At 47.4% G+C, this 25955-nt stretch overlaps 1 protein-coding gene across 1 annotated transcript in view; it reads left to right on the top strand.

Annotated features, from left to right (window-relative positions):
* The window catches only part of TRPC5 (transient receptor potential cation channel subfamily C member 5), a 66509-nt gene extending 53502 nt beyond the window's left edge, over positions 1-13007 (top strand). The window contains exons 9-12 of the mRNA XM_057370168.1: positions 9083-9289; positions 9449-9490; positions 11098-11187; positions 11837-13007. Coding sequence (XP_057226151.1) covers positions 9083-9289; positions 9449-9490; positions 11098-11187; positions 11837-12565 — 1068 coding nt within the window. The 3' untranslated portion in view covers positions 12566-13007. The remainder of the gene's footprint in view (positions 1-9082; positions 9290-9448; positions 9491-11097; positions 11188-11836) is intronic.
* The last annotated feature ends 12948 nt before the right edge of the window (positions 13008-25955 follow it).

Raw genomic sequence — 25955 nt, 5'->3', positions numbered from 1 at the left:
TGGCACCTCCAGCACCCCTGCACACCCCCAGGCTGTCCCAGCCCAGTTTCACAGTGTCCTGCCCCAGTCCTCCCCAGCACACCGCGACTCAGTGGCTTTGGGCTCACCCCACAGCTTCAGCCATGGTCTGTCCTTCCCTTTGAAATGCATCTGCAGCAGCTCAGCTTGAGAAGGCAAGGGCAGAGCAAGTGCTTTGCAGAGGTGGAGTGGAAGGAGGTGAATTCTGCCGTGCTCMTTCCTTCCAGGGCAGGTTTGTGCCACAGAATCATCCTGGCTGTGCCCAGCAGAGTCCAGCTGTGCCAGGGGTCCTGTCCACCAGCATTTGGGTGATGTCCTGGACTGATGTGGCTGAGCACCCCAAAGCAGAAGAGAGAACTGAGTGTGATTCCCAAGCTTTGGGAATGGTTACCCAGAGAGGAGCAGGCAGAATCTCTCAGTGTAATGCACATGTGATATCTTCAGCAATAAAAAGTTTATACAGACTCTTAGGATGGGTTGGGTTGGAAGGGACCTTTGAAGATCAAATCCCAGGCTGACTGGCTGTGCAGAAAAAAAAAATCAAAGACAATATTCTGGAAATAGGGCAAGTGGAAATGAGGCTAAGTTTGTTTATTTTTTGCCTTGGCACTAACAGAGTCATCAGCACTTTGGGTAAGCCGTGCCTGCCCAGCCCACCCATTCCTCAGGGACRTGTGAGTTACTCGATTTTGACCTGGCTGGAGGTGGTTAACATTATCAGCACCCTTATCTGTCTGACCTTCAGCATGAAAAGAGGCTCTTATCAGGCAGTGATGAAGGAGAGAGGATGGATGGCAGGGAGAMCAAAGCCTTGGTGATATCTTCCTCATTGTTTCTTCCTGCTGAGGCTTTTTACAGAGCCTTTCTCTGCATGACCTTCCTACTGCTCCGATTTATTTGACTATTAAAATAAAAACTGAACTTAACTGGGGTATGACTGCAGAAACAAAAAGGTGTCAGTTCCCATAATTTAACTGCACTAAAACAAGCCCAATCCCCAGTTCTCTGTRTTTTCTCCAATATAATATTCCCTGGCCTTCTCATTAGCTATCGTTGTTTCCATCCAAGATGCTGGTGGGAGATGAAAAGTATTTTATATATATATGTATATGTATATATAACCTAAATACATTGTGGAATGCAGCGCATTGCAAGCCATAATAAAAAAAATTAATTATGAATATCTTCTGCACATGGAGGTTATAAATAGAGATGCTAAAGCCTGCATTTTCTGGGTACAAACAGATTCCTGGGGGTGGGAGAGGCAGCTGAGGTCCTGGGGAGAGATGGTCAGTGCCACAGCTCTGCTGTGCTGTCACCAGAGGGAATGGCACCACTCTCTGCCCCACCTGCTGTGCTCAGAAGCCACTTGTGGTTTTCTTTTCCATTACAACCAACCCCATTTCCATAATTTCTGAGCCTCTTTGCTCCAAAAGTGGAGTCCTTTGTCCATTGTATCACAAAATGCAGTGAACCCTTCCTGACTTCCTCCATTTCAAGGTGTCCTTCCATGGGTTCTGCCATGTGGGATCTTCCCCTGCTTTCAGGTTTTTAAGGTTCACAGTCCAAGGATAATTTATCTGCTGTGTCAAACTTCAGATTTGAGTTTTTTCCTCGCTTGTGCTGTTTGCTTTCCTCACCTGAGAGCGTTGCTGCCTTCTSCCAGGCAAGGACAGCTCTTTCCTGGAGTCGTTTCCTCCATCCTGGTCCAAGARTTCCCTTTCCCTGTACCCAGTGCTGGTGTTTATTTGTGAGTMCCCTTCAGGCCGTGCTGCAGAACATCCTTCAGTGTGCTGGAGCCAAAATCCCCTGCATCCCTGTCAGAGCTGCATCCCGGGCTCTCCCTCTGCCCCCTCCTGCCTTGCTGCTGGTGCAGGGGGGGCTCCAGGGGTGTTTCCCTTTATTTTCCTCTGCCATGGGCTGGCTGTCCAGGGGTGTTTCCCTTTATTTTCCTCTGCCATGGGCTGGCTGTCCAGGGGTGTTTCCCTTTATTTTCCTCTGCCATGGGCTGGCTGTCCCCAGGCATTGTCACAGCCCCTCAGAGCCCTGGCTGCTGCTGCCCAGAGCTGTGCCTTGCCCCAGTGCAGCCTGTGCTGTTGGTTCTTTCATCTCTGCTCTGTCTCATCCCCTRACTGTCCTAATTGCTTTTGCCARTGCTAGATTGTCCTCCTTTAGTACRTTTTTCTTGTATTACTTTTGAGATTGATCCTATTAAGTTCTTACCCTTCAGTATGTCATCGCCAGCTTTGAAAGCCAAGTCATTTGTTGCCAGCTGCAGCTGAATTACCTCTGCATTAATTGCCTTTGTAGCCTCCCGATTTTCTCACAGACTTTTTTCTTTCTATGACATCTTTTCTTTTGAAAAAGCGCCACTGACGTCACAYAGCCTGCTTGGATTTTTGCTGCTTGCTTTTCTGAGCTTGTCACCAACCCCCCGAGCCCTGCTGATGTTATTTCCAGCTTGCCCAACACACACATTACCAAGTTAACAGCTTTGAGACGGCACAAGAGTTGCCTGTGTCAGGTTCTGTAAAGATTAACTTTCCCCTGACCCTCTTCCTGCAGTGCCTTCTGTTAGGACACACAAGGGCATCTTTCTTGTGCCAGCCTGCTGGCAAGCCAGCACTGGTGTATTTTCTGTGCTGTTTMCTGCTCTGGGTGTAGCAGAGAGCAATAGAGGCACGTGGAGACAGAAATACATTAAATGGAGTGTAATGACTTCTCCTACGCTTTGCAGCGCCGCTAATTACACAGCAAAAAAAAAAGGGCTTTGAAGTTGCCGTGCCTCTCGGGCAGCCAGCCTCCCTTACTCGGTAGCCTGCAAGGTAAATGTTACATCTCCCCCTTCCTTCCTARAGGAAAGAACAGCTCGGGCACATCCTAATCCTGAGGGGCTGCTGGTGGCTCTTCCTGGGSCGGGACAGCAGCAGGAGCTGCTCCTGCTGCAGAAATCACTGCAGCTCCTGCCAGCGCTCCTGGCACAGCTCGAAAGCTCCCCATCCCTCCTTGGGAGGCACTGARCCACAGCCAGACAGCCTGGTCCCCAGGGCATTGTCACAGCCATCTCTATCTGCATCTGACAGGCAGCAGGCTGCTTTCCAGCCTAGCCCACTGCCTGCTGTGCAATAAAACACAGAACGGCGCACACAGCCCGCTCTGTGCCAGCCTGAGCCCTGCTGGGATCTTCATCCCTTCCCAGAGGGTGAGGGTACGATTTGATCCAGGAACGTGCCCCAGAGGAAGGGGCAGAAGCCCTTGGRTTCTGATTATCCTGGGATTGTTTGAGGGTGGAAAGGTTTCAGGATCTCAGAGTGCCCAGCTACTGAGCATTGCCATCAGCTCAGCTTTGGGTTTTACAGAATCACACAATGTTGGGTTGGAAGGGACCTTAAACATCTTCTCATCCCACCCCTGCCATGGGCAGGGACACCTCCCACTGTCCCAGGCTGCTCCCAGCCCCAATGTCCAGCCTGGCCTTGGACACTGCCAGGGATCCAGGGGCAGCCACAGCTTCTCTGGGCACCCTGTGCCAGGGCCTGCCCACCCTCCCAGGAAGGGATTTGTCCTGATTTCTGTCCCTGCCCGGGGAGCTGGGTGTGTTTGAACCACAGCTCTGCATCCAGAGCAAACCTCAGCTGAGGGCAGGGACACTGCAGAGCCCATGGATGGCCAGAATTCAGCTCAGCCTGTCACTTCTGAGCCAAACACAACTCAGGGCCATCCCAAGGGTGCTGAAAGCTCAAAGAGCCACGAGATGAACTCCCTGCCTTGGTTTGCCRCAGCTTTCCATGGGATGTGCTCAACTCCTGCGGGCTGATAAAGTCACAGTGATTCCCTCCCAGGAAGAATCTGGGAATGGGAGCTGGAATGCCGAAATCACGGAGGGGTTAGGGAGGCTGGAGGCTGTGSCAGTGGCAAACCCCTCATGCAGAAAGCTGACAGCACCTTCCCCTGCTGGCTCCGTGCTGGCTGGGTCAGGACTCGCTGCTGGTGTTTGGCAAAGCCTGATCCAGCCCAACAAGGAGAGGGAGATGGAAATCTTTAGAGAAAACATCTCACAAACTGTAAACAACACATTTTCTACACAGAGATAAAGACAGAGATTAATGCCTGAATTATCCTGGATAATTAGTGTAGCAGGTAATCAYTTAAAATCTGGCACATCTGTGAATACATCACTTTGACTGAATTAGAAAATATTTGCGACTCTACAGTGAAATGGCTTCAGCCATCCCACAGGGAAATCTTTGTGGGAGATTAATTCTCACTTCAAATGGCAGAGATTTGCAAGAGGATTATGTGGCCAGGATGACACATTCACATTGTGATAGGAAGTGAGACAGGGCTTTTTTTTTTTCCCTCAGAGCAAAGCTGAGTGCTGGTTTCTTTGAGTCCGTGTATTCTTTGAGCTGGAGGGCTCGGCCCTCTTAAGTAGAGTGTTTGATAGCTGAAACGCTGAACAGTGCTTGAAAGAAAACGGTGACAAGAACAAGGGCGAGAGAGACAGAAGCTCTCAAAGAGAGGACAGTGAAATCCCAACTTAGATTAGAATTCCTAAAGCAGCAGGGTCGCGCTGGCAAAGCTACCGAGTGTGGGTTTGTAKCTTATTATAAATGTTACCAAAGAGTTGTCATCAGCAGGAGACAGCACAGGGCTGGGAGCATCCTCACTCACTGCTCACACTCTGGCAGCTCCCAAAAATGTGTCCCTTGCCCAGGGGCCAGCAGTGACCAGAGAAACACCCCAAAATCCCCTTGGGGCCACATTCACAGCCAGGGCAAGGGCGGCTGTCCTTAATTTAAATTCCAGCTTTTAAATTAATCTGGAATATTGACTCACAGGAATTATAAGTATGTAGGTTAAGRKTATAAGTGATATATAAAGGGTATAKAAATGTTTAAAAGGGTATATAAAATATATAAAAGGGTATATAAAAAAAGAAAGGTAAAAATTATTACATATTATTCCTCCCCCCATTTTAGAGATTAATAAGGTTTAATTTTGTTTCGCTTTTATACTGTATTAGTTGTAAATATAATTATTGGAGTTTTTTAAAAATTTAGGTTTAGTTTGGTAATTATGAAAGATCCGGTCAAATTTTAAGGTGTTATTTTTGGAATTTATTTTACRTAGAATTTGAGGGGGTTTAAAATTTTATATTAATTAATGGTTAGTGGCTATCCCTGTTTAGAGGAGGTAGTTTGGTATAGACTTAGTAATTGTTTTTATTATGACTTTTGGATATATTTTGGATTATTTTGTGATGTAATTTATGGGACGGATCTGAGTCATGGTTATTAGYTGGGTGGATAATAGATATGTGAAAAATAGTTTAAACTATATAATTTTGATTTACATTAGTTTTTTKGGGGGTTTTGATGGTTTCAGGGCASAAGTTGTCACTCACAGGTGCCCCAGGTTTGACCTGGGTCCAGAACAGATGCTGGAATGGTTTTTTTTTGGTTCTCAGCACAGGAAGGAGAGCTGGGGGAGCTGTACCTTTGTGTGGGGATTTCACTGCTCACAGCACTGAGGAGGGCTCTAACCAAGAAAATGGTGGTTTCCTGGCACACAAAGACATTGTCAATAAAACTGAAGAGTCTCTTTGCTGTGTATTTCCAACACAAAACTGCTGCCAGGAGCTCTCGTCTGATTTGCTCAGGTTCGCAGAACATCAAGGTGAATAATTGAGACAGGCTGAGTTTGTAAACCCTGGGGAGTTTGCAGCAGAGCAGAACAGAGGAGGGAAGAAACGACACTTGGAGCTTTGTACAGAGGGTCTGGTGTGTGCTTTGAGAGAGGTTGGAGTGCACTCGTGGGCTGAGACAGCACAGGAGGAGATCCAGGTGGGGTAAAGCTCAAACCAATGGGGGTTTGTTCAGACCGCCCCAAAGCTTCCCAAGGGAAGAGTCCTGCTCAGCTTCACAGCCCTCAGCCCTGAGTGAAGCCCATGCAGTCACAGAACTCACAAAGTTTGGGTTAAAAGGAACATAAAGATCACCCTGTTCCACCCCTGCCATGGCAGGGACACCTTCCACCAYCCCAGGCTGCTCCAAACCCTTCATCCCAGGGATGAAATGTCCCATCCAGCTATTTTCAAATGAAAGAACAAAAAGTAAAAAAACACACAGGAAAGCTTTTTTAGCTCTTTCCCAGAAACAAATCTGCAATCCCCAAACAATCCCCAAGCTTCCCTTCCCCTTCAGACTGCACCCAGCATCCACTGCCAGACTGCATCAGCCCAGGACCCTTTTATGATGTGCTGATGGGAGCTGCTGCCAGGTCCCCTCCTGACCCCACCCCAGTGCTGACACTGAGCCTCTGGTGGACCTTTGGAGAGGGGAAGGGTGGGTTTATCACAGAATATCACAGAATATCACAAAGAATCACAGAACATCACAGAATATCACAGAACAGGTGAGCTGGAAGGAAGCACATCCACACCTGCTCCTGTGGTAACAACTTAAAAGACACGTCTCTATCTGAAGCAAGCCTTTGCACTCTCCTTCAGTTCCTGCCTGTGCAGAGCTCCCCAGCTGCCCCAGGCAGTGCTTCTGGGTGTTTGTAGGTCCTGCTCAGTGCCAGCAGGGCTGTGGAGCTCAGCCATGTGCAGCTCTTCCCCTACAAAACTGAGCTGTAGGTGCTCAAAGCACCAACATGGAGCTGCTGCTGTTCCTGGGAGGGGCAGGGCAGGGTTAGGTTGGGTAGCAGGGAAAATTCCWTCACCTGAGGAATGTCCAGYRCTGGCACAGCTGCCCAGGGGGGTTGGTCCCCATCCCTGCAGGGATTTAAAGGGTGTGTGAATATGGCACAGGGGTCAGTGGTGGCCTGGGGGAATGGTTGGAGTTGGTGATTTTAGAGGGCTTCTCCAGGATCAGTGATTCAGTATCCCAGCGAAGCTCAGGCCCCTTGTCTGGGGAGAGATTTACTCTCCCTGGTCCCTCTGGGCTCCCCTGGCTGCAGTGCCCATCGTTCCTCTGCTGAGGATGGTTCAGCTTGAGCTGCCCAGAGCAGGAAAGGCTCAGGGGGGAAGATGGACACGAGAGAGCCTTGAGGAATGGGCAGGGAGCAGCCAGCCCTCCTTCTGGAAGGGGCTGGGGCAGCTCTGCCCGTGCCTGCGAGCAGCTGTGGGCTGGTCTGGAGCTCAGATCCCTCACCCAGAGTGTGGGAAGGGGGAACACCACGGCACCAGCCTGTTCTGCTCTGCTCCAGCTCAGCTGAGCTGGCTGCAGGTACAGACAAATGAGCTAAAATGAGCAGGAGTTGTTCTTTCCTCCTTTATGGTGGCAGTTATTCCTCCTGCTGCAAACTGCGCTTTTTACTGCCCAGAGCTTCATTTCCACCAGCACCAACTTGTGATGCTTCCCTGCAGAGCTGCAGTTTATGGGRTCTGATGGTGTCTGAGGGAAAGGGGCACGGCAGGCTGCCCCTCTGAGTGTGCCATGGYTTGCACAGAGCCCCTTGGCTAATCTGGCAGGGGACAGTGGAGCTCTGGGCTGATGCAGACTGTCTGCAGAGATTAATGTGCCCCTGAGCCGCTCAGACAGTCCTTCTAAATCGAGGGCTGCAGATAATTTGAATACATTACCAGGATGGAGTTCAGCTGCACCTCCTTGTCACAATGTGAGCATTTTTCACCCGTGTCAGAGCGCTGGAGCATGGCCAGGGAGGCAGTGTAGTAATTTTTTGGGCATGATGYTCAGCCCTGTTTTATTAAACTCCTGTCCAACACTTCACTGCCCGTGAGCCCAGCAGCCCCGGCTCAATAAGCCGCTTGTTCCAACCTCGTCAAAATCTCCTCGGAAAATCCAAGTCCTGCTTTGTCCTTTTCTCCCACCTTGCGCTGTTCCYGAGCCTGAATCATCGTGGCTTTGGTGTAATCTGGTGTCAGACAGCGCTCACACAAACGCAGAGCAGCTGAAATGTCAGAKCCGTCAGCTCAGCGCTGTCCTCTGCGCTGTAACAACACACAAATCCCGTTCCAGCTCAGGCTGGGGGGTAAGCTGTGCTCAGCACTATTACCTTCCTCCCTTTTCTGCCCAATGTCTAAATTTCTGCAGAATGCACCAAACAGTGGCATTTTTTTCACCTTTTAAAGCAGCGCAAAGCAGCAGTAGATCTGTTTTGGATCCCTGCAGCATCTCTGGCTGTGCCCTGATGTTGGAGGGAATGTGCTCTGTGTTACTGGGTTGGCTCCGTGGACTAAATTGCAGGGAGTGCTCCCCAAAATTGAGCTATTTTGGAGTCKGTAAGGTCAATATCTTCCATAGCTCACTATTTCCTGGGGACTGGATCCTGTGTCTATCTGTGCAGCTGAAATGATGGTATTAACTTCCCACCTCCACTTTGTTGGGATGAAAAACACCAGGGCACAGCAAGCCATCATGGTGATCATATAAATGCAAAAAACCCCACCAGCCTAACAGTAAAATATCTCCTGGTTTCTGTAAGGATAATGCAGAGGCAAGATGTAAAATATGGCACACATAAAATGTGTCATTTCCTTATAAGAGCAGAATTAATGGGTGCTATAAAAAACAAATCAGAAACCACTGTGGAAGACCTTTTTCTCAGGGAAGAATACGAGAATTCATTGGCTTTAGACATGAGAAACAGTGGTTTGTGATAATAARAGCGCTAGCAAAAAGCAAAATAAGGAATGTGTTTTCTTGCTTGTCGCATTGGTGAACTAATAAGCACAGCCTCTTAAGGACAAAGTTGGCGTCCAGCACGTGGAATTCTGGCCTCTAGCACATGGAATTCTGGCCTCTAGCACGTGGAATTCTGGCCTCTAGCACGTGGAATTCTGGCCTCTAGCATGTGGAATTCTCCTTGCTAGGCGTTGCTCTCCTCTCATTCCTCAGTGCTCGGTGTTTTTTCACTCCAGCTACATTTCACAGTGATTTTTTTAAGCCCACCCCCAGTGAGGGAGATGTAAGAAGTGATTCTGCTCTGCCTGCAGCTGGAGGAATGCCTCACAGCTCCCAGCTCCCTGCTCAGCCCTGGGCACTGGCTCCAGGACAGCCTCCCTGCAGCTGCTGATGGTCTCTCCCTTCTCTCGCAGGACCACGCGGATATTGAGTGGAAGTTCGCGCGGACGAAGCTGTGGATGAGTTATTTCGATGAAGGTGCCACTCTGCCCCCTCCTTTTAACATTGTCCCCAGCCCCAAGTCGTTCTGGTACCTGTGCAAGTGGATCCACAAGCAGCTGTGCCCGGGTGACRACTCTGACAACGAACAGAAGAGGCACGAAAACCTCAAAACATTCACGGTGAGGAGCTCAGGGGTTTGTGCTTCGTTTCTGGAGGGTGTTGTGCATGTCCAGCTCCGTGGGGCCACGGGATCAGCTGGATCATAACTTGCTCAGAGCCATCAGGAGCTCTAAAGACAGGACCAAGCAGGTGACAGCCCTGTCCCTTTCTCTTTCCAGGAACGACACGCTGACAACCTGATYCAGAATCAACATTACCAGGTAAACTCTTGGGCGCATGAACTTTTTACTCGCTCTTTCTTTCTCCTCCTCATTTTCTAATACTTCAGTTGTTGTTTGCCTCTGGAATGCATTTTGATAAGTGTAGGTCCTCTAAGAGGATTTTGCTTATCACGGATTAAAGCATTTCCTCATTGGAGGTGGATGGTTCAGTAAATCTGCCCTTTCAGCCCCTCTGGAATAGTGAAAAACTGAAGGTGTCAGTGTGGCTGCTGAAGTCAAGGTCACATTCCCATTACCATTAGGCTGTCAGGCCTGATTAAAACTTTTTTTGATTCTTGAATTGCTCCTCTCTTGCTTTTCTTTGTAAAGCATCCCCAACTCAGACTGTGGTTGGGGTGTTCTTTTGTTTGGGGTGGWTCAGGAAGGAGGAACAATGCCTCTGTTGAATCTTGCTGGTTTTGTTTCTCCTCAGCCTGCCTGTCATCAARCACGCATTAAACTCCACCTACAAAAGCGTAAAACTTTATTAAAAATACCAGCTCCAGCCCTTGAATTCCGTGGGATGTATTAAAATTCTCCAGAATGTTAGGTGGTACGTTAGGCTCCACTGCCAAAAGCCATCAGTAATTTGTCTTAGTTAAGACATCTCCTGCTTTTTGAGGAGCACTTTCATCTGAAGCTGGTGGGKAACGTAATCAGTCACCTTTGACAGCTGACATATGGTGCCTCCTGACTTCACAGCACAGCTCACGGGTACCACACTGGCATCTCTGAAAATCCTCCCAGCAAAGCCTCAGTGCAGGGACCTCCTTCAGCTCTGTGTGGCTCAGAATTGTTCATGAAAAGGGGGAATTGCAGGGGGGGTTTGGAGCTGCCTCTTCCCTGCACAGAACATTTTGGCCACTGCTGATAAAGGGACAAGCTCAAAGCACCCCTTGACTTCTGTGGAGCCATCAGGGAGGGACATGAGCAGAACAAAACGGAGCTTATCCAAACAAAACCATGGAGTGTGGCAAAGAGGTGGCACAGAGGAGTGAGAACCCTTGGAAGGGTCGCTGGGGGTGGGATTTGGTCCTTCCAGTGCTGCCCATGGGCAGTGCAGACACCCAGAGATAATTTCTGCCTTAGGGAACAGCCAGGCAGCTGCAGACACAGTTTGAGGTGAAAGTCCCCTGTCCCATGGGGTCCTGGCTGTTCTTCACAYTATTTGCTGATAACATTCCCTCCTTGGCTCTCAAATTCTTGATAACACACCTTCAAGTGCTAAATCAAACCCATCAGGATATGCAGCACACACGAGGTTGGGAAAAACCTTCAGCAGGTGGGGTTAAAGAACACATCTAAAAACTGCTTGCAGAGACCACKCCAAGATTTTTTTCTCCATGCCTTATACATCTACAAACCCCAGTACCAAACACCTGCTTTGCTTTGCTTTGTGTTAAAACCCAAGCATCCATCAGATGGAAGGTGCATCACCCCATCCCAAGGTCTGCTCTGCTTGAAAGGAAGCGTTTTGTTTCCAGTGGTGAGTGATTTTTAGCCAGCAGTCAGGACAGMTGCTGTTGGCAAGAGCTCAGGGAAAGGCAGCAAGAACAGAGTTTGGGCTGAGCCAGCACTTGAATCACTTGGATTGTTTCCTATTCCAGGAAGTGATWAGAAATCTCGTGAAAAGATACGTCGCGGCGATGATAAGAACTTCCAAAACCAACGAAGGCTTAACTGAAGAAAACTTCAAGGTAATTTATTGTTCCTTAGTAATTATTTGTTTTATGAACTCAAACAGCCACCTGCAGAGTTTGCACTGATTTGTTCAGGTGATTTGTGGAAATAAGATTATGGAGATGGGAATGTGTGATGTGGGGTTTTTTGGGCACAGTGAATTATTATTGAGTGTCTTCTCATGTGATCACCTCCCAGATTTTAACATGCAATGTGCTGTGCAGTCAAAAGCATTGGAAAAGGGTGGGAATGAAGTATGTGACTCGAGTCAACATCACATTCCCAATCCTAAGGCAGAAAGAGACAAAGAATGGGTTTGGGTTGATGGATATTAAGAGCACTCACCAACAAAGTTGGACAGGATTCYTGCCATATTTCTACATTTCAGCAGTTTTCCCTCTTTTGTAACTCTCTTATCTGATTTTTTTGGGGGRTGTTGATCAGCAGGGCCAGTCCCCAGCCTTTGGGGACAAAAGCCTTGTGAGATCCCCAGTTCTCAGCACTGCCAACACAGCACTTGTGTGTCACTGGACATGGATGTGAAGTTCTTGTTCTCGTGGGTGATCTGGTCTGAGCCACTGGCACCRCTGACCACTGAACGTGCTCATTCCTTGGGGTCAGATAAAGCTGCTGTAAGGGARTAACTCCTTTCTCCTCTTGCCCCAGGAATTAAAACAGGACATCTCGAGTTTTCGCTATGAAGTTCTCGACCTCTTAGGGAACAGGAAGCCCCAGAGGAGAAGTTACTCCACCAGCAGCACCGAGGTGTCCCAAAAGGAMGAAACAAACGAGGACGGTGCTGGGGAGAAAGCCAGAGCCAAGAGCGTGTCTTTTGATGTAGCCAACAAAAAAAAGGACTTCAACGTGTCTGCTCTGATTAAAACCATGTCTGGGATCAACATGGTGGAGGAGAAGCCAAAAAGCAACGGGATCAGCAAGCGCTCCTTTGTGAGGAATGGGAACAGGGTCCAGAGGCTGTCCAGCTCCAAGAAGGAGTCCTTCAAGAGGCTGGGGCTGCTCTTCTCCAAAATGAACGGCCACGTCCCCGAGCCCAGCTCAGAGCCCATGTACACCATYTCTGATGGGATTATCCAGCCCCACTACATGTGGAAAGACATTAAATATTCTCCCATGGACAGAGAGAGAGAAGAAAACTGTTCCAAAAGTGAAATTAACCTCAATGAGGTGGCCTACAGTGGGAACACGAGACTGACAGGACAGAGCAACCCTGTGGTTTGTACCAGCTCCCTTCACTGTGCTTCCAGTATTTGTTCCTCTAACTCCAAACTCATAGACTCGTCAGAGGATGTGTTTGATTCCTGGGGAGAGGCCTGTGACTTGTTTATGAACCAGTGGAAGGATGGGCAGGAGGATCACGTCACCACTCGGCTCTAAGCAAAGCTCTCTTAACTCTCACTGGAAAACTCAGACAAGTATTGGTAATGGTTTGTTCTCATCTGGTTCAGCATCGCTCCTTTCTGTCCACAGGTGAAAAAAAAATGTTTAAACTACTCATGTTATAGCCTCTTTTATAGCCATCTGCACCTTTTTTAATTTACTTTTTTTTTAATACTCACTAAACGAAAGGTTTCAGCATTTATAAGGTCACCATAAACCACAGGAATCCCTTTGGATGCAGTGTTAGTCCCAAACCCCACAGACTTCAGGCACGCAGGTGGCTGAGAAAGGGATTTTTCCAGTGCTCCCATCATCATCCCACCCCAGCTGGGATCACTGCTGCTGTCCCACACCATTGGCTCTGCATCCTGCTCAGCTCCCCTCACCAACACAGCCAGCTGGTGAGCAGGAGGCTGAGAATCACATTTAAAATATTTCTTTTAAGGGTTTCAATTTATAACTGGGTTGGTTTTTTTTTTTTTGTTTCCTTTAAGCAATATGACTTCTGATTCTTTTGGTTGTGCTTGTTTTTTCAGGTCACTRTATTAATATTGTAAATTGTTACTGAGAGCCCTTTGATCACCCACCTGGAACATGTTCTTGTTGCTGACACATTTGCTGATTTTCCTAATTTCCCTTTTGGGGAGCAGAAGGACCTTCCAGTTGGGCTGACACCTGGCCTTGCCTCCAGCTTCTGTGTAGATGAATTGAAAAGAAAACAACCCAAAATACAACTGAAACACAAACCTCAGAGTAGTTTCTCATAGACTGAGCCAACCCCCAGCTCTAAACCTTTCCTTAATTTTGCAATTCCTGCTCTTACTTCCACCGCTGTGTTCCCTTTTTGCTGCTTCTCTGATGGATGTCAGGCTCCAGGGGAAAACACTCCAGGGGGAGAGCATCTTCCCTGGGCCCCTGAGCAGGAGCAGGAGCAGCTGCAGCAGCGTGGASCAGCCCTGCAGGTCCTTCTCTAAGGTGATCAAGAGGAGGGTGCCAGGAGTGGGGTCTTTTCTTTCCCCAGCCATGGCAGTGTCCRGGCAGGGCTCAGCGCTGTCACCTCTGCTGTCCCAAGGAGCCTCAGAGGGGGAAAAGACGACCCCATCAAGGGCAGGATGGTTGAATTTTTAATCATCCAGTGATCTTTAGGGGTTTTTATTTATTTATTTATTTATTTATTTATTTATTTATTTATTTATTTAAGTTTTTAACAGTGGGATACTTGAACTCCCTTCTGCAGAGGGTCAGCACTCAGCACCACTTCAGAGCTGTTGTCAGTCCCTGGAGGAAGCAGATCCTGCCCAGGAGCTCGGGAATGCCTTCATTCCTGCCCTGGTGCAGGGCTCTGCTCCCAGGAGGGTGCTGTGAGCTCCAGCCTCTCCCCAGGGTGGCTGCCAGCGGTCACCTCACCTGGGAATGGGGTGTGGATTGCCTTTGGAAGGGCACAGTGCTGGAAAATCCACACCTGCCCTTGAATTGGGTCGGATTCCACGGACCCAGAGCAAGGGACAGCTCTGCCGGCAGCACCGAGGGTCAGGAGCAGAGGGGTCAGAGGGGCTGGGACATCTGCAGCTGAGTTTAAACCAGTTTTAAACCTGGCTYCCTCCTCTCATGCAGGAAAACTCTCCTTGTGGGGTTTTTCCTTTGGGCTCTTGTGCAGCTTTACCTKGAGGGCCCAACGGAGCAAATCCACATCAGAGAGAAATGGGAGTGATGCAGCAGCTCTGGGCAGGGCTGAGCTGCCAAACCCAGACTTGTGGAAGTGCTCAGTGCAGACCTCAGGTGGAGATTGTGGCCCCAGGCCAGCCCTGGTGTCCAGATAAATCAGCGAGGAGCAGAGACTCAAAAATGTTTCTGTATTCCTTGCTTATAGTGACACCAGCCTTGTTACCAGCAGGCAGCATAAAACCCCAAATATTTAAGCCTCTGGATGTGTTAGTTAAGRCAGAGTGAAAGGCATTTTTGTATCAACAGATTTCAGGCTTTCACACTAATTGCAGGGTTAGAGCTGTCTCTGAAAACTGCATTTCCTCTTCCTTCATGGAAGGCTGAGCAGGCTGACATTGGTGGAACACAAGGAGACTTGCAAAATCCCAGGGGTGATGCCTGAAACAAGGCTCACCTGAAACAGAGGTCAGACAAAGTTAAGAGAATAAAAGCAGACAAATTTAATCCAGGCCTACTGGTACATTGAGGGCAGACAAAACCTCCTCATATGGACACCTTTTATAGGTTCTGTCTTATTATATCGGGCCCGAATTCTCCAATTCCACCTTCAGGTGGTGATGTCAATTCCCCCCAAGTTTGCTCCCCCCAATGCACTGTTGTTTACATATTTTGGAGCCTGCACAGTGAGCTGTCCTTGAGTTTCACGCCCAGAGAGGAATTGTTTTGTCTAAAGATGGGAGAACAGGAGCTTTAGTGCTGTGCACTGAAGAAGTACAAGAATACAGATGTATGGAAATACAGAAACTAAAAATCCTAAGGCATGAGGGTGGAGAGCAGCTTGCTGATCATTCCGTGAGGGAATCCAGCACCCCTGGCTCGAGGAGCAAATCCRTGGAACAGGAGAGCTGCAGGCAGAGCCCACCGAGGCAATGCTCACAGCAGCTCTCAGTGAAAGCACCACGGTCTGTAAACCCAACTGAGCACATTTCTGCAAAGATAAACATGAGCAGGAGCCTCTGCAGAGGGGGGAATTGGGATCCTTTGATGCCTCACCTAACCCACCCYGCAGCCTGTGAACTCTGCTTGACGTGGGGCCAGCAAATCTTGGTGGTATTTCCTGGGTAAGAAGTAAGAATGAAAACAATTCAAGCAGGGTTGTGCAGATTACATCCACTGGGCTTGAAGCCGGGCCAGGAACGGGGTTTATATCCTTGGACAGCGGAAAGGCTTTGAAATGCTCCATGAGAACAAGCACAGAGCCGCTGGTGACGCTCACATTGTGTCACTGCATGCATTGCCAGGTACAAACAGCACAGAGGAGCAAATTAACTCAGCAGTGCTGCCCCCARAAATGTGAAATTCCTGTCGAGGGCACAGGCTGAGTGAGTCAGTTCCCCTGCTGTGCCCCAGAAGGGCAGGGTAGGAGCTGTCCCAGGGAGAGCAGATCTGCCACCCCAGGGCTGTGCTGGAGTGGGGGACACTGCCCGGGGCTCCCCTGGTGCAGCTCCATCACTGAGATCCTCCCCAGCGGCTCTGAGCTGCCTTTGGAATGCAGCACAAATATTTGATTTGGCTGTGATTAATACACGTGTCCAGGAGTTGGCAAAACTCAAATCGGTCCCCCAAAAGGCAGAATTCTCTTTGATTGCATCTATGCATCCCTGTTGATAGCAATAGACTTTGGAGCAGCTGGTGAATTATTATTATGCTAAAGCAGGAGCTTCAGGGGAGTGAAATTGAAGTATCTTCTGAAAAATGCATTTGATAAAAAAAAAAAAAAAATCAAAAATCCAGCCCCGGTTTTGCTTAATTCATTGCAGTATTTGGGACTTCACCAGTTTTTTTCTGCTTTCAGTTGCTCAAAAAGAGACTGTGTTTTAGTGGAAGTTCTTCAGAGCACTCAGTGATGACCCCTGCGCTGTCTCTGCAGGGACTGGGGTAGGAGCTGATGGGACACTGAGTTTCTCCTGTGAGGAGTTAAACTTTTCCTTGGCTCAGCTGGTTCACACCTGGCCTTTATTCTGTGGGCTTCAAGAACAATCCCTGTACTTATGCAAGGAGTTTGGAATGAGGAATGACAGACATCTCAAACACTTGCCCTTTCTTAGGGAGTTTCTTCTTTGAAGTTGCATTGTTTTCTCACCTCCCATCCCAGTGTCATTTTCACCTGGCTTTTTAAAGCAGCACACGTGCAAATGGTCATGGAATTATGGAATGGTTTGGGTTGGAAAGGACCTCAAAGTTCTTGTTCCAACCCCCCTGCCATGGGCAGGGACACCTTCCACCAGGCCAGGCTGCTCTAAGTCCATCCAACCTGGCATCACCACCAATTATAAAATTAACAAACAACATCCAGGGTTAAGAACACAACAGAGCCGGGAGGTGTTTGTACTCAGGTCAGAGATTCCAYAAATTGCTTCAGAAACAAGAAATCTGCTGAAACACCCGCGCAGGTTATTGGGATAACCACATTTATTACATAACGTACAGGTTATTGGGATAACCGCGTTTATTAAATAATGTGCAGTTATTGGGATAACCGCATTTATTAAATACCATGCAGTTATTGGGATAACCGCATTTATTAAATAATGTGCAGTTATTGGGATAACCGCGTTTATTAAATAACATGCAGTTATTGGGATAACCGCATTCGTACGTGGCAGAGGCGCTGGTAAATATGTAAATAGTCCCGTGTTTGTAGCTGTGTCCCCTCTGAGGAAGCATGTGCAGTGCCAGGGCCGGGAGGGAGCTCAGCCCCAGCCCCTGCTCTGCCCCTGCCCCACCCGTGACCTTGGGCAAGTCACTCAGCCTCTGGAATGCCTCAGTTTCCCCATCTGTAAAATAGGGATAATAATACTTACCTACCTCGCAGGGGGGGTTAGTTCATTATTTACAAGCACTTTCGAGTCTAAAGGCGCTATATACAGGCAGTAGTCGATATTGGTAGCAGTAGTACGTACTTTTATTTTCTTACGACTAATTCAGGTTAGGATTGAACTGTAATGTCCTGTTACGATAATTTTCCATGTAGGAAACTCGCCTGGTTTCCCCATGAAGGGAATTTAGGGGACTTCTGCAGCAGGCAGAGGGCAGGAGCAGCAGACCCTGGAAGCCTAAATTCTGACACCTTTGCTTTYGTGATTTATGCCTCACCCCTTACTGTCACCTTCCTGTATTTGTGTTCCACCCCTTTCCTGACAGTCCGTGTAACATGATTTTTAGCAGAAACAGCCACTGTAAATATTAAGAGTATTTAAATAAATATATTAATGTATAAATACAAACCCTTACCTTTTAAAGAGGTCAAAATTGGTTGGGACAGCAGAATTCTAAGCATGGGGGAGGGGGGCACCACAGGCACACGGGGTAGGGCTGTAGGGAAATGTCACAGCATCACCTCTGTAATGGTCACTTGTCACCCCATCACTGGTGAGGACAGCTCCCCTGGGTGTCCCAGGAGGGCAGAGGGAGGCTGTGGCCGGAGCAGGATGGCCCCACTGTCCGTTCTGCCCCACGAGAGGGGAGGCAGCTCCCACCTCAGACAGCAGAGCGTGGCCAGCAGGACCCTGTCCCCTGAGAGGAGCTCCTCGCCCAGATCTCTCTGTACAAGGTGTTTTCTGCAGTGTTCACTCTGGATAAAGGCTTTTGGTTTGAGCCAGAGGAGCTGAGGTGGGACTGGCAGGGTGAGGGCACACACAGCTCCCTGCAGGGACATGAGCCCCTCATCCCTGCACGGGGGAACCTGACAGTGCAAACAGGGATATCTGGGCAGTTAGCAACAGCGTGGGCACAGATCTGAATTCCCTCTGGGTTTCCTAGCAGCTGGAACCCACACAACCCCCACTGCTCTCACACCATCACGTTTGTCCCACTTCCCTTCCCAGCTTTGCTTTGGTGTTGCTACTTTCCTTYTCCAAAGGACCAAAATCCCAAAGCATATTTCAGTTGACCAGGAGGAGGTTCAGTGTCAGTTTAACTCCTGGYTGAGCTCCCCTTTAACCATCCTACAGTGTCCAATCCTGTCCCCCAGSCAGAGAAAGCTCCTTGCAGCCCCCAAGACTCATCTCCAGAGAATCGTGAACCCCTTCCCACCTCTACTGTAATTCCACACAGAATGGCAAAGAACAGGCAAAACCACCCAAACACCAGGGCTGCTGTGACTTAACTGAGAGCWCCCTGGAGCTGATTTTGGGATGGGTGCACTGCAGGGAGCTCCTCTTCCCCACCAGAGGCACTTCCCAGGCCCTCTGGCACAGCAGCCCCRGCTGAGAGAGGTGCCAGGACTGCTCACACCTTCCCAGGTGGGCTGGGAGCATCAGGCACTCTAATTAAAGTTGTGGTAAAATTAATTGGAATCAGCAAGGCTGTRGTGGATAATAAATCCACTCACTGGAGAAGCATCTAAATTAAACTGTCCCCAACAGAAGCTGCAGTTTTCAGGGAATGTGTGACTTGAAACAGCTGTAAAGTCACTCCCTTACTGGATATTTTTTTTTTTGTTTTAGGACATCGGGAATATTCTGGGCTAGCCCCATCAGCATATTTCCTAAACATTTATAATTTTATTTACTTTCCCTTTCACACTTCTTKCCCCATTTCAGGCCATTTTTTTACAAAAGAGTAGTTTTTATTTTATTCATAGAACTGCCTCCAGCCAGACCAACTACTGCTCTGGAGGCAATTCACAGCCAAGCACCATTGTTTTAAAAAAAGAAGTTTCATCTGATGAAGTACACTTTAAAAGCAAAAGAGTTTGATCCTTATCTTCCCATCCTTTGATAGCATTYTGTGCTTCAGGGCAATGCTTTGACCTGCTCTGATTTTTTTTTAAGGTGAGTGAAGCAAAATGAAACCCCCACCCAGAACAGCAATAGAGCCCCAAGCACCCAGAATTTCAGAAGCCCGTTCATTCCTTCATCCAGAACCGTGGTTTGGGTTGGGAGAGACCCCTGGAGATCCTCCATTCCCCCGCTGTGCCCGGGAGGGGCTCCTGCCCGACCCTTCTCCATCAGTACCCACCACGTACAGACACCAGTGCAGCCTGCTGGCCCCCACATCCCCCTCAGCATGGTTTATTTTGGGATTTTTTTTTCCTTTCTCCTCCCATTGAAAGCATTTCCAGCTGAGCAGGACCTCGTGAGCCAGCAGAGACGCCGTGCCCTGTGCAGGAGCTGCCTTGGGGCACAGCAGCTGACAGAACACTGTGATACCTTTAGCCAACAGAGTGAGATGCCTTTTGACTATAAATAGTTGCTTTTCAGCAAGGGGGCACTTTTGGGTCTAGCTATTTTTCTGGGTATTGTACAGTTATTTAAAAACCACTGAAGGTGTTTATAAGGCAGGTCTGGGGCTACARGGCTAAGGATTTTGAGAAGCAAAAGACAGTAGCAGATGCTTAAGACGCTCTATTTTCTATATGGGAGCCCTGGAGACCCGGGCTCATCCTGAAAACAGTTTTTTTAGCAATCGAGTTTTAATGTCAAATTAAATATTCATTAATTAAAAAAAAAGCTACCACAGAAACAGCCTTCACACCCAAGCATATCTTAAAATTCCATTTTGTTTCATGGAATATAAAAGGTGAGGCTTCCCCCCGGCCCCTTTATTTTATTTTTGCTCAAAAACTCCAAGGCCTTTTCCAGGCAAAAGAGCTTTTAGATGTTGTGAGGATTTTGTGTATGCAAAGACAGAATGGGGACCTCAGAATCTGCCAGCTGAGTGGTAATAGCCACCCCTGGAGAAAAGGGGGAGAAAAGGGCAAGAGCAAAAAGCAAAAACAGATGCTTAGTTTTATGTACTTTTCTACTTGCATCTCTTCCATCTGTAGTGCAGACTCCATGTCAGACCCTCATATAACCTGTACAAAATGAAACAATGTACATAACAAATAAAATTATTTATTTTATGTGTATTTTTAGCTTAACTGTAAACTGAAAATAAAAAAAAAATTAAAAAGCATTTAAATTTTTTTCCCAAAAATGTAAGCCTATTGAAAAAAAAAAATCAAGGTGTTTCTACCTTTTCAGATGTAACATTTCCAGCTGCCTATTGATAATAAACATTTATGAACAGCAACAGGTCTGACATTTTAGAGTTTTTAAAAAACGTGTCCAGCACAGACTTCTCAGGGGCTGTCAATGGTCAGAGGAGCACTTAAGGGCTCTGATTCTATGGAGATTTTATTGGTATTTTGATAAAAAAATACATGGCACAGTCTTGCCAGTGAAGCTGGTCACCCAAATCTGAGCATTTATGGACAAGAAATGAACAACACCTGACTGGGGAAAAAAAAAACCCCTAAACAACCCCAAAATATTCATTATATCTTGGCTACAACAGAAAATAGCAACCCACTAGAAGTGTTGGTAAATAAAGTGCACCATGTGAATGCAATTACTCCTGTACAAGAAAGTCTAAATAAGTGTAATTTCATTTTAATTTGCTCCCCAAAGATACCCTCAGCCCAGCACAACCACATTGGCCACACAATTAGCAATATAGCTAATAGGGTAAGAGACTCATTAAGCAACAACTTTAACTGTATTAGCATAATGTGCTCATGGAAGGATGTCCTCCAAGCAAATCTCATTAAAGTCCTRAGGATACATTTCAAAAGGTTTCTTTGACCAGAGGCTTTTGGTCAAGCCTGCAGTAAAACATTTTTTTTTTTTAAAGTAAAAAGATTTTTTTAAAAGATCAGTGARACAATGGCAATATCCCTTTCCTTGGAATGCAGAAGGTTCCTGCACAAGGGAGGCAACATGGACACAACTCACACAAATTAACACTGACCATGGCAAAACTCTGCAAAATCCAGGAGCACAGGGATCCACAGCTGCAGAAATTTAAATACTCACATGAAGACAAAAGGCTACACAGTTTTTTTTTTAATAGACAAGGAATTTCTGCAGTTTTATGTGCACATTCCGACTAGGGTAAATATTCCTGCTATGATAAATACTAACAAAGTACTGCTTTCAACATGGTCAGAAACTACATGGTTACAATTGATTGGAAAATAAAAATAGAGCAGGGAACAGGAGCATTGCATAAAGGATAGAGGGAGTTAGAAAATCTGTTAATTTTGTCGTTATGGGATATTCCACTTTCTTTTAAAAGTCCATCTTCTCTAGCCCAGCAAAGCCAATSACTCCTCCCAGCTGTGAGCACAGACTGACCCTCACCTTGGGGCAAACCCAGCACCCAAAGCACATGGTAAAATGCTCACCTGCTCCAGGGAAGGCAAGGTTTAGCATCTGAGATAAAAGTATTGCCATAAACAGAGCCTAACACATAAAAACASCCTGTGAGGCCTCAGGCACCTGTTGTGGTGCTGCAGATCACCCCRTGTGCAGGAGGACTGGGCTGCAGTCAGTGCCTGGAACGTGCCCTGAGCTATTTCCTACGTGCTGCAGCCCAGCTGACTGGGAAACCTGGGCAGCAGCAGTGGCTGGGAGCTCCTAGATACAGGCCTGCCCTGCAAAATTTAATCTCTGATCTTATTTCAAAGCTATAAAGTCCTGGTTCAACGGTTTTATCTTTCTTGCTTATGGAAAAAAAAAAAAAAAAAAAAAAAAAAAAAAAAAAAAAAAAAAAAAAAAAAAGCAGTTACTTGGAATTCTGGGCCTGGGTTTATATGTTGAATATCTTCCATATATAATGCAGCCTTTGCTGGTGTAATTTTATAAAAAAGAGAGGTACCCCAGCAGCACTGCTGAGAGAAATGGAACCTAAGAGTGAAATAAGAGCCAGCTGAGCTAGAAAAACAACTTTCTGTAGCAATTGGTTTGGTTACGTGACCGAGGGGAAAACAGCACAGGAGCAGAGGCAGGAGAGAGCCKGGCAGGGCCGTGCTGCTGGCAGGGAGAAGCAGCAGCGTCTGTCTCTGCTGTATTTACAATTATCCCCAGTAACAGAGGGATTTGACAACTCCAGAGACAGCGGAGAGGCGCCCATCAGCAGCTGCAGCTGATGTTGGTGCAGGGCTGGTGCTGCAGGGCAGCTCTGACAGAGAGGGGACACGGGACACAGCCCGAGGGRGAAAATGGGGAACAGCCCGGGATGGGACACGGGGAACAGGCTGGGCATGTCCCTGGGGCCAGGCAGCACCTGTGCCACACAGCAGGCCCAGAGCTGGGCAGGCAGGGAGGGTGCCCGGACAACAGAAGCGCTCTGGAGCCCGGCATCATGCAGCAAACACAGCCTGGAGCCTGATCCTGCTCCGGGCAGCGAGATCTGCAGCGCTTCAGAGACTGAAACACTGAATGGCACCAGAAGCTGCACCCCAGAGCACAAGAACTGGGGTTGGTCACTGCTTTTCGCATCCTGCAGGCTCAGAAAAGTCACAGAATCACTGAGGTTGTTGGAAAAGCCCTCCAAGACTGAGTCCAGCCTGTGTCTGATCCCCCTGTGTCACCCASCSAGAGCACTGAGTGCCACATCCAGTCATTCCCTGAACACCTCCAGGGATGGGCACTCCACACTYCCTGCGCAGCCCATTGCAATGTTTAACAACATTTTCCATGAGAAATGCTTCCAGATGCCCAGCCTGAGCTGGCACAGCCTGGGCCATGTCCTCTGTCACAAGGAGGAGGAGCAGCCCCTGGTGCTGCCAGCCCACAGAGCCTCCAGGTGCTCATTTAATTTGAGCCTCTGCCTTTCATCCATAAAACCACAGTGAAGAAAAGGAGGTGACAAGCACAACTAGTGAAASTTGGCTGCACAACTCTTCTTTTCAAGGCTGAAAAGCCACCCACAAAAAATAAACAAAAAAACTCCACATTCCAGCATCAAATATTTGCTTTAAAAATTAAATATTAGGCAACCTGCCTCAAAAAGCCCAATAAAGAACAGAAACAAAATTTAAAAACATTGATCTGAAGGAAAAAAAATAATTCCAAGTAGAAATCAATACTTATGGATTTTTTCATCCTTCTAACTAAAGATAAAATATGGTTATGGCTTCCAGCTATATCCCAATACCCCCATTCAGAGCAATTCTACTGGGCATGAAAAAACCAGAACACTGGCCTGGTACCAAACTGTAACAGCAATCATCAAACTAATATAATCAAACTAAATCATATGCCAAACAGTTCTGGAAAATCACCAGGCTGACACTGGGTCCCCCACAAATAAAAACCCTGAGCCCACATCTTGGGACATGCATAAATGCCAACAAAGAAAAATCTCAAATCTCTCAAACCAGCCCCCAGTACTCCGTGTAATTTTGATGTGAATTATGCTACAGCCCCTGAAAAGGCAGATTAGCCCCAAAAGCAGGAATACTGTGAGAGCAGGGATGCTGCAGGCAGAGCTGAAGCACAAAGCAGGGCAGCTGTGGCCAAGGCAGAGCTGTGGCTTTCTTGGCAGCTGTTTCAGTCAAGCACTGCAGAACTCTTGTACTGCAACACAAAACTCTGGAAACAAGGGAAATAAAAGACTCCAGCAATCACTTACATTTCTGTACCCTTCTGAGCTCTTTTGATGTTAATAAAGAGGTGGCATTTCCTGTCCCTGGAGAGCATTCATCAGCCACCTCCAGCACACACTGCTAACTGCTCCCTGCAGCCCCTACTTGCAAGTTCAAAAAGTTGATTTTGAGCATTAACAGCCCGGGCAAAAAACACATCAAATGAGTCACAGAGGTACCTCTGTATAGCAAATCCACAAATAAGTTAAYTGGCCATTCATGACATGTTGTTATATTAATTAAAGTAATTTTCATGTATATCAAAGTGGCCTACAAGGCCACAACAGCCATGGCTAATGGTGAATAATCCAGGTTCTAGGTGGGTAAGCAAAACCATGCCAAAACCAGGACTCTGTACCAGAATTTTTAGCTTTTCCTATTAACAAAAAAAAAAAAAAAAGCTGACTTCTAGAGATAGAGTAAGACCAGAAGATAAAACACCAAGGCTTTTCTGTGATAACCATTTGTGTAGGAAAAAAGGAGACATTATTCATAGCTACAGCCTGAAAACGGAAGAGATTCCCTTCAGTGCTTGACAGCAACTGCTTGGGATATGACAGATGGCACCTGGGATTGAGGTGGGAACAGTCAATGACTCCAGTATGAAGACTGCACTTCTCAGGTCTACGGCACTTCAAAGTTCATAAAATAAATCACAAACTTTACTGATTCTTTTTAAGAGGTTCAGCTGGTGAATGCTTTTTTCAGAGAAAGAATGAAAAACAACCTCCCAGTACCTTCTCAAAAAATGTCTGTGCAAGTCAAGTGGTCCTCCAGAGGCAGAAACACAAAGGCCACCAATTATTTCACAAATAATTTTGTGTAAATGTTTTGTTTTGTTTTAAAAACAGCACAGCAGCTCAAAATCAAATYAGCTATTTTTATCATGCTGTCTTGTACCTGGCAGCTCCATCTTGAAAAGCCATTATTGAATTGCCAAATTAAATGTACAGCAATTAAAAACTGGAGGAGATAAACTGAAAGCTGAGCTTGCAGCCCTCCTAATACAGTTAACATTATCAACACCAGCAGTGCTGCATGAATTTAAGACAAAAATGTAATGGGTCATTTTTACCTACTGTTTTTGCTTCCAGGGTTACTTACAGGGGATAGCAAAGGAAATAAAATTTTTTCCCCTCCCAGKTCTGCAGTTAATCCCCTTTTCACCAACACCTAGCTAAACACAAAGGAAAAATCATTTTTAAAAAAATCACTGAGCAGTGGAATGGACCCATAGAGTTGATGTAAATTTTGTGTGACAGCAATTTTGCCACTGTCTGAAGCTGCTGACTTCATCCTCTTGTCCAGGACAAGGCTGCATTTGGATTGGGAAGACTCAAACTCCCTACAGATCTCAGCAGCMATGGCTTTGAGGATCAGGCAGAGAGATTCAAATGCTGGACTCACATGGAAGTCAGGATTATTTATGAAGTGTCTTTGTTGCTCCCCAGGGCCTGTGGCACCCGAGCTGACAGAACACACATTTGTGCTCTTGCTGCCCCAGGACAGGGCTGAGGCACAAGGTGGCTGAAGGCTGTACATCTGTACATCCTCTGTTCTTAACTTACTGGTGAAATGGGAAAAGCAGCATCATCCTCTGCTCCAATCTCACAGAAAGTTACAGTTTCACCTGGCCCTGGAGGCTCCTCCACAGCCGCTGCCACAAAGCCATACTGACACTCCTTGTTCACACCCTGCATCTGGCGGCGGCTGCGGCTGTACCAGCTTGGAACACAGGAGGGGAGCAATCAGCACCACCTGCACTTTCACCCGGGTTTGGGTACTCATTTCTAACTCAGTCCTTGCTGCAGAGCCACAAGTAACCCTCTGTGTTCACCCAGTGCTGCAAACAGGCAATTTCTGTCCCCCCATCCTCCCCCACGACTGGCAGAGCAATGTTTGGTGGAAGAGGTTTGCAGTCATTGCCCAGGATCTGCAGGAGAAGCTGTCCCCRCTCTGACAGCCTCTCCTTCCCAGGCTGGAATTGGAATGCTATTTGAGGGCCAAGCATGTTGTACCTGAGTTTAGAGGAAAAAAGGTGCAATTACTAAGAATTATTCCCCTTCCATTTTCATGCTGAAAGCTTTCGCTGTTTTCTCACAAAAGGCTGGAGCAGCCTTGTCCCCCACAATTGCATTTCTCCAGCCCAGGCTGGGGACAGCTAATTGTTAGGAACATTACCTGCCAGTGACAAACGACCACTCAGTCTCATGTGTTCAATGCTTTTATTTTGTGCTGTCAGTGCAA

The sequence above is a fragment of the Malurus melanocephalus genome, unplaced genomic scaffold (genome assembly GCF_030028575.1).
Source record: "Malurus melanocephalus ecotype Western Australia unplaced genomic scaffold, MMel_1.1 scaffold_120, whole genome shotgun sequence".
Taxonomy (NCBI): Eukaryota; Metazoa; Chordata; class Aves; order Passeriformes; family Maluridae; genus Malurus; species Malurus melanocephalus.
This window is presented reverse-complemented; position numbering and strand designations above follow the sequence as displayed.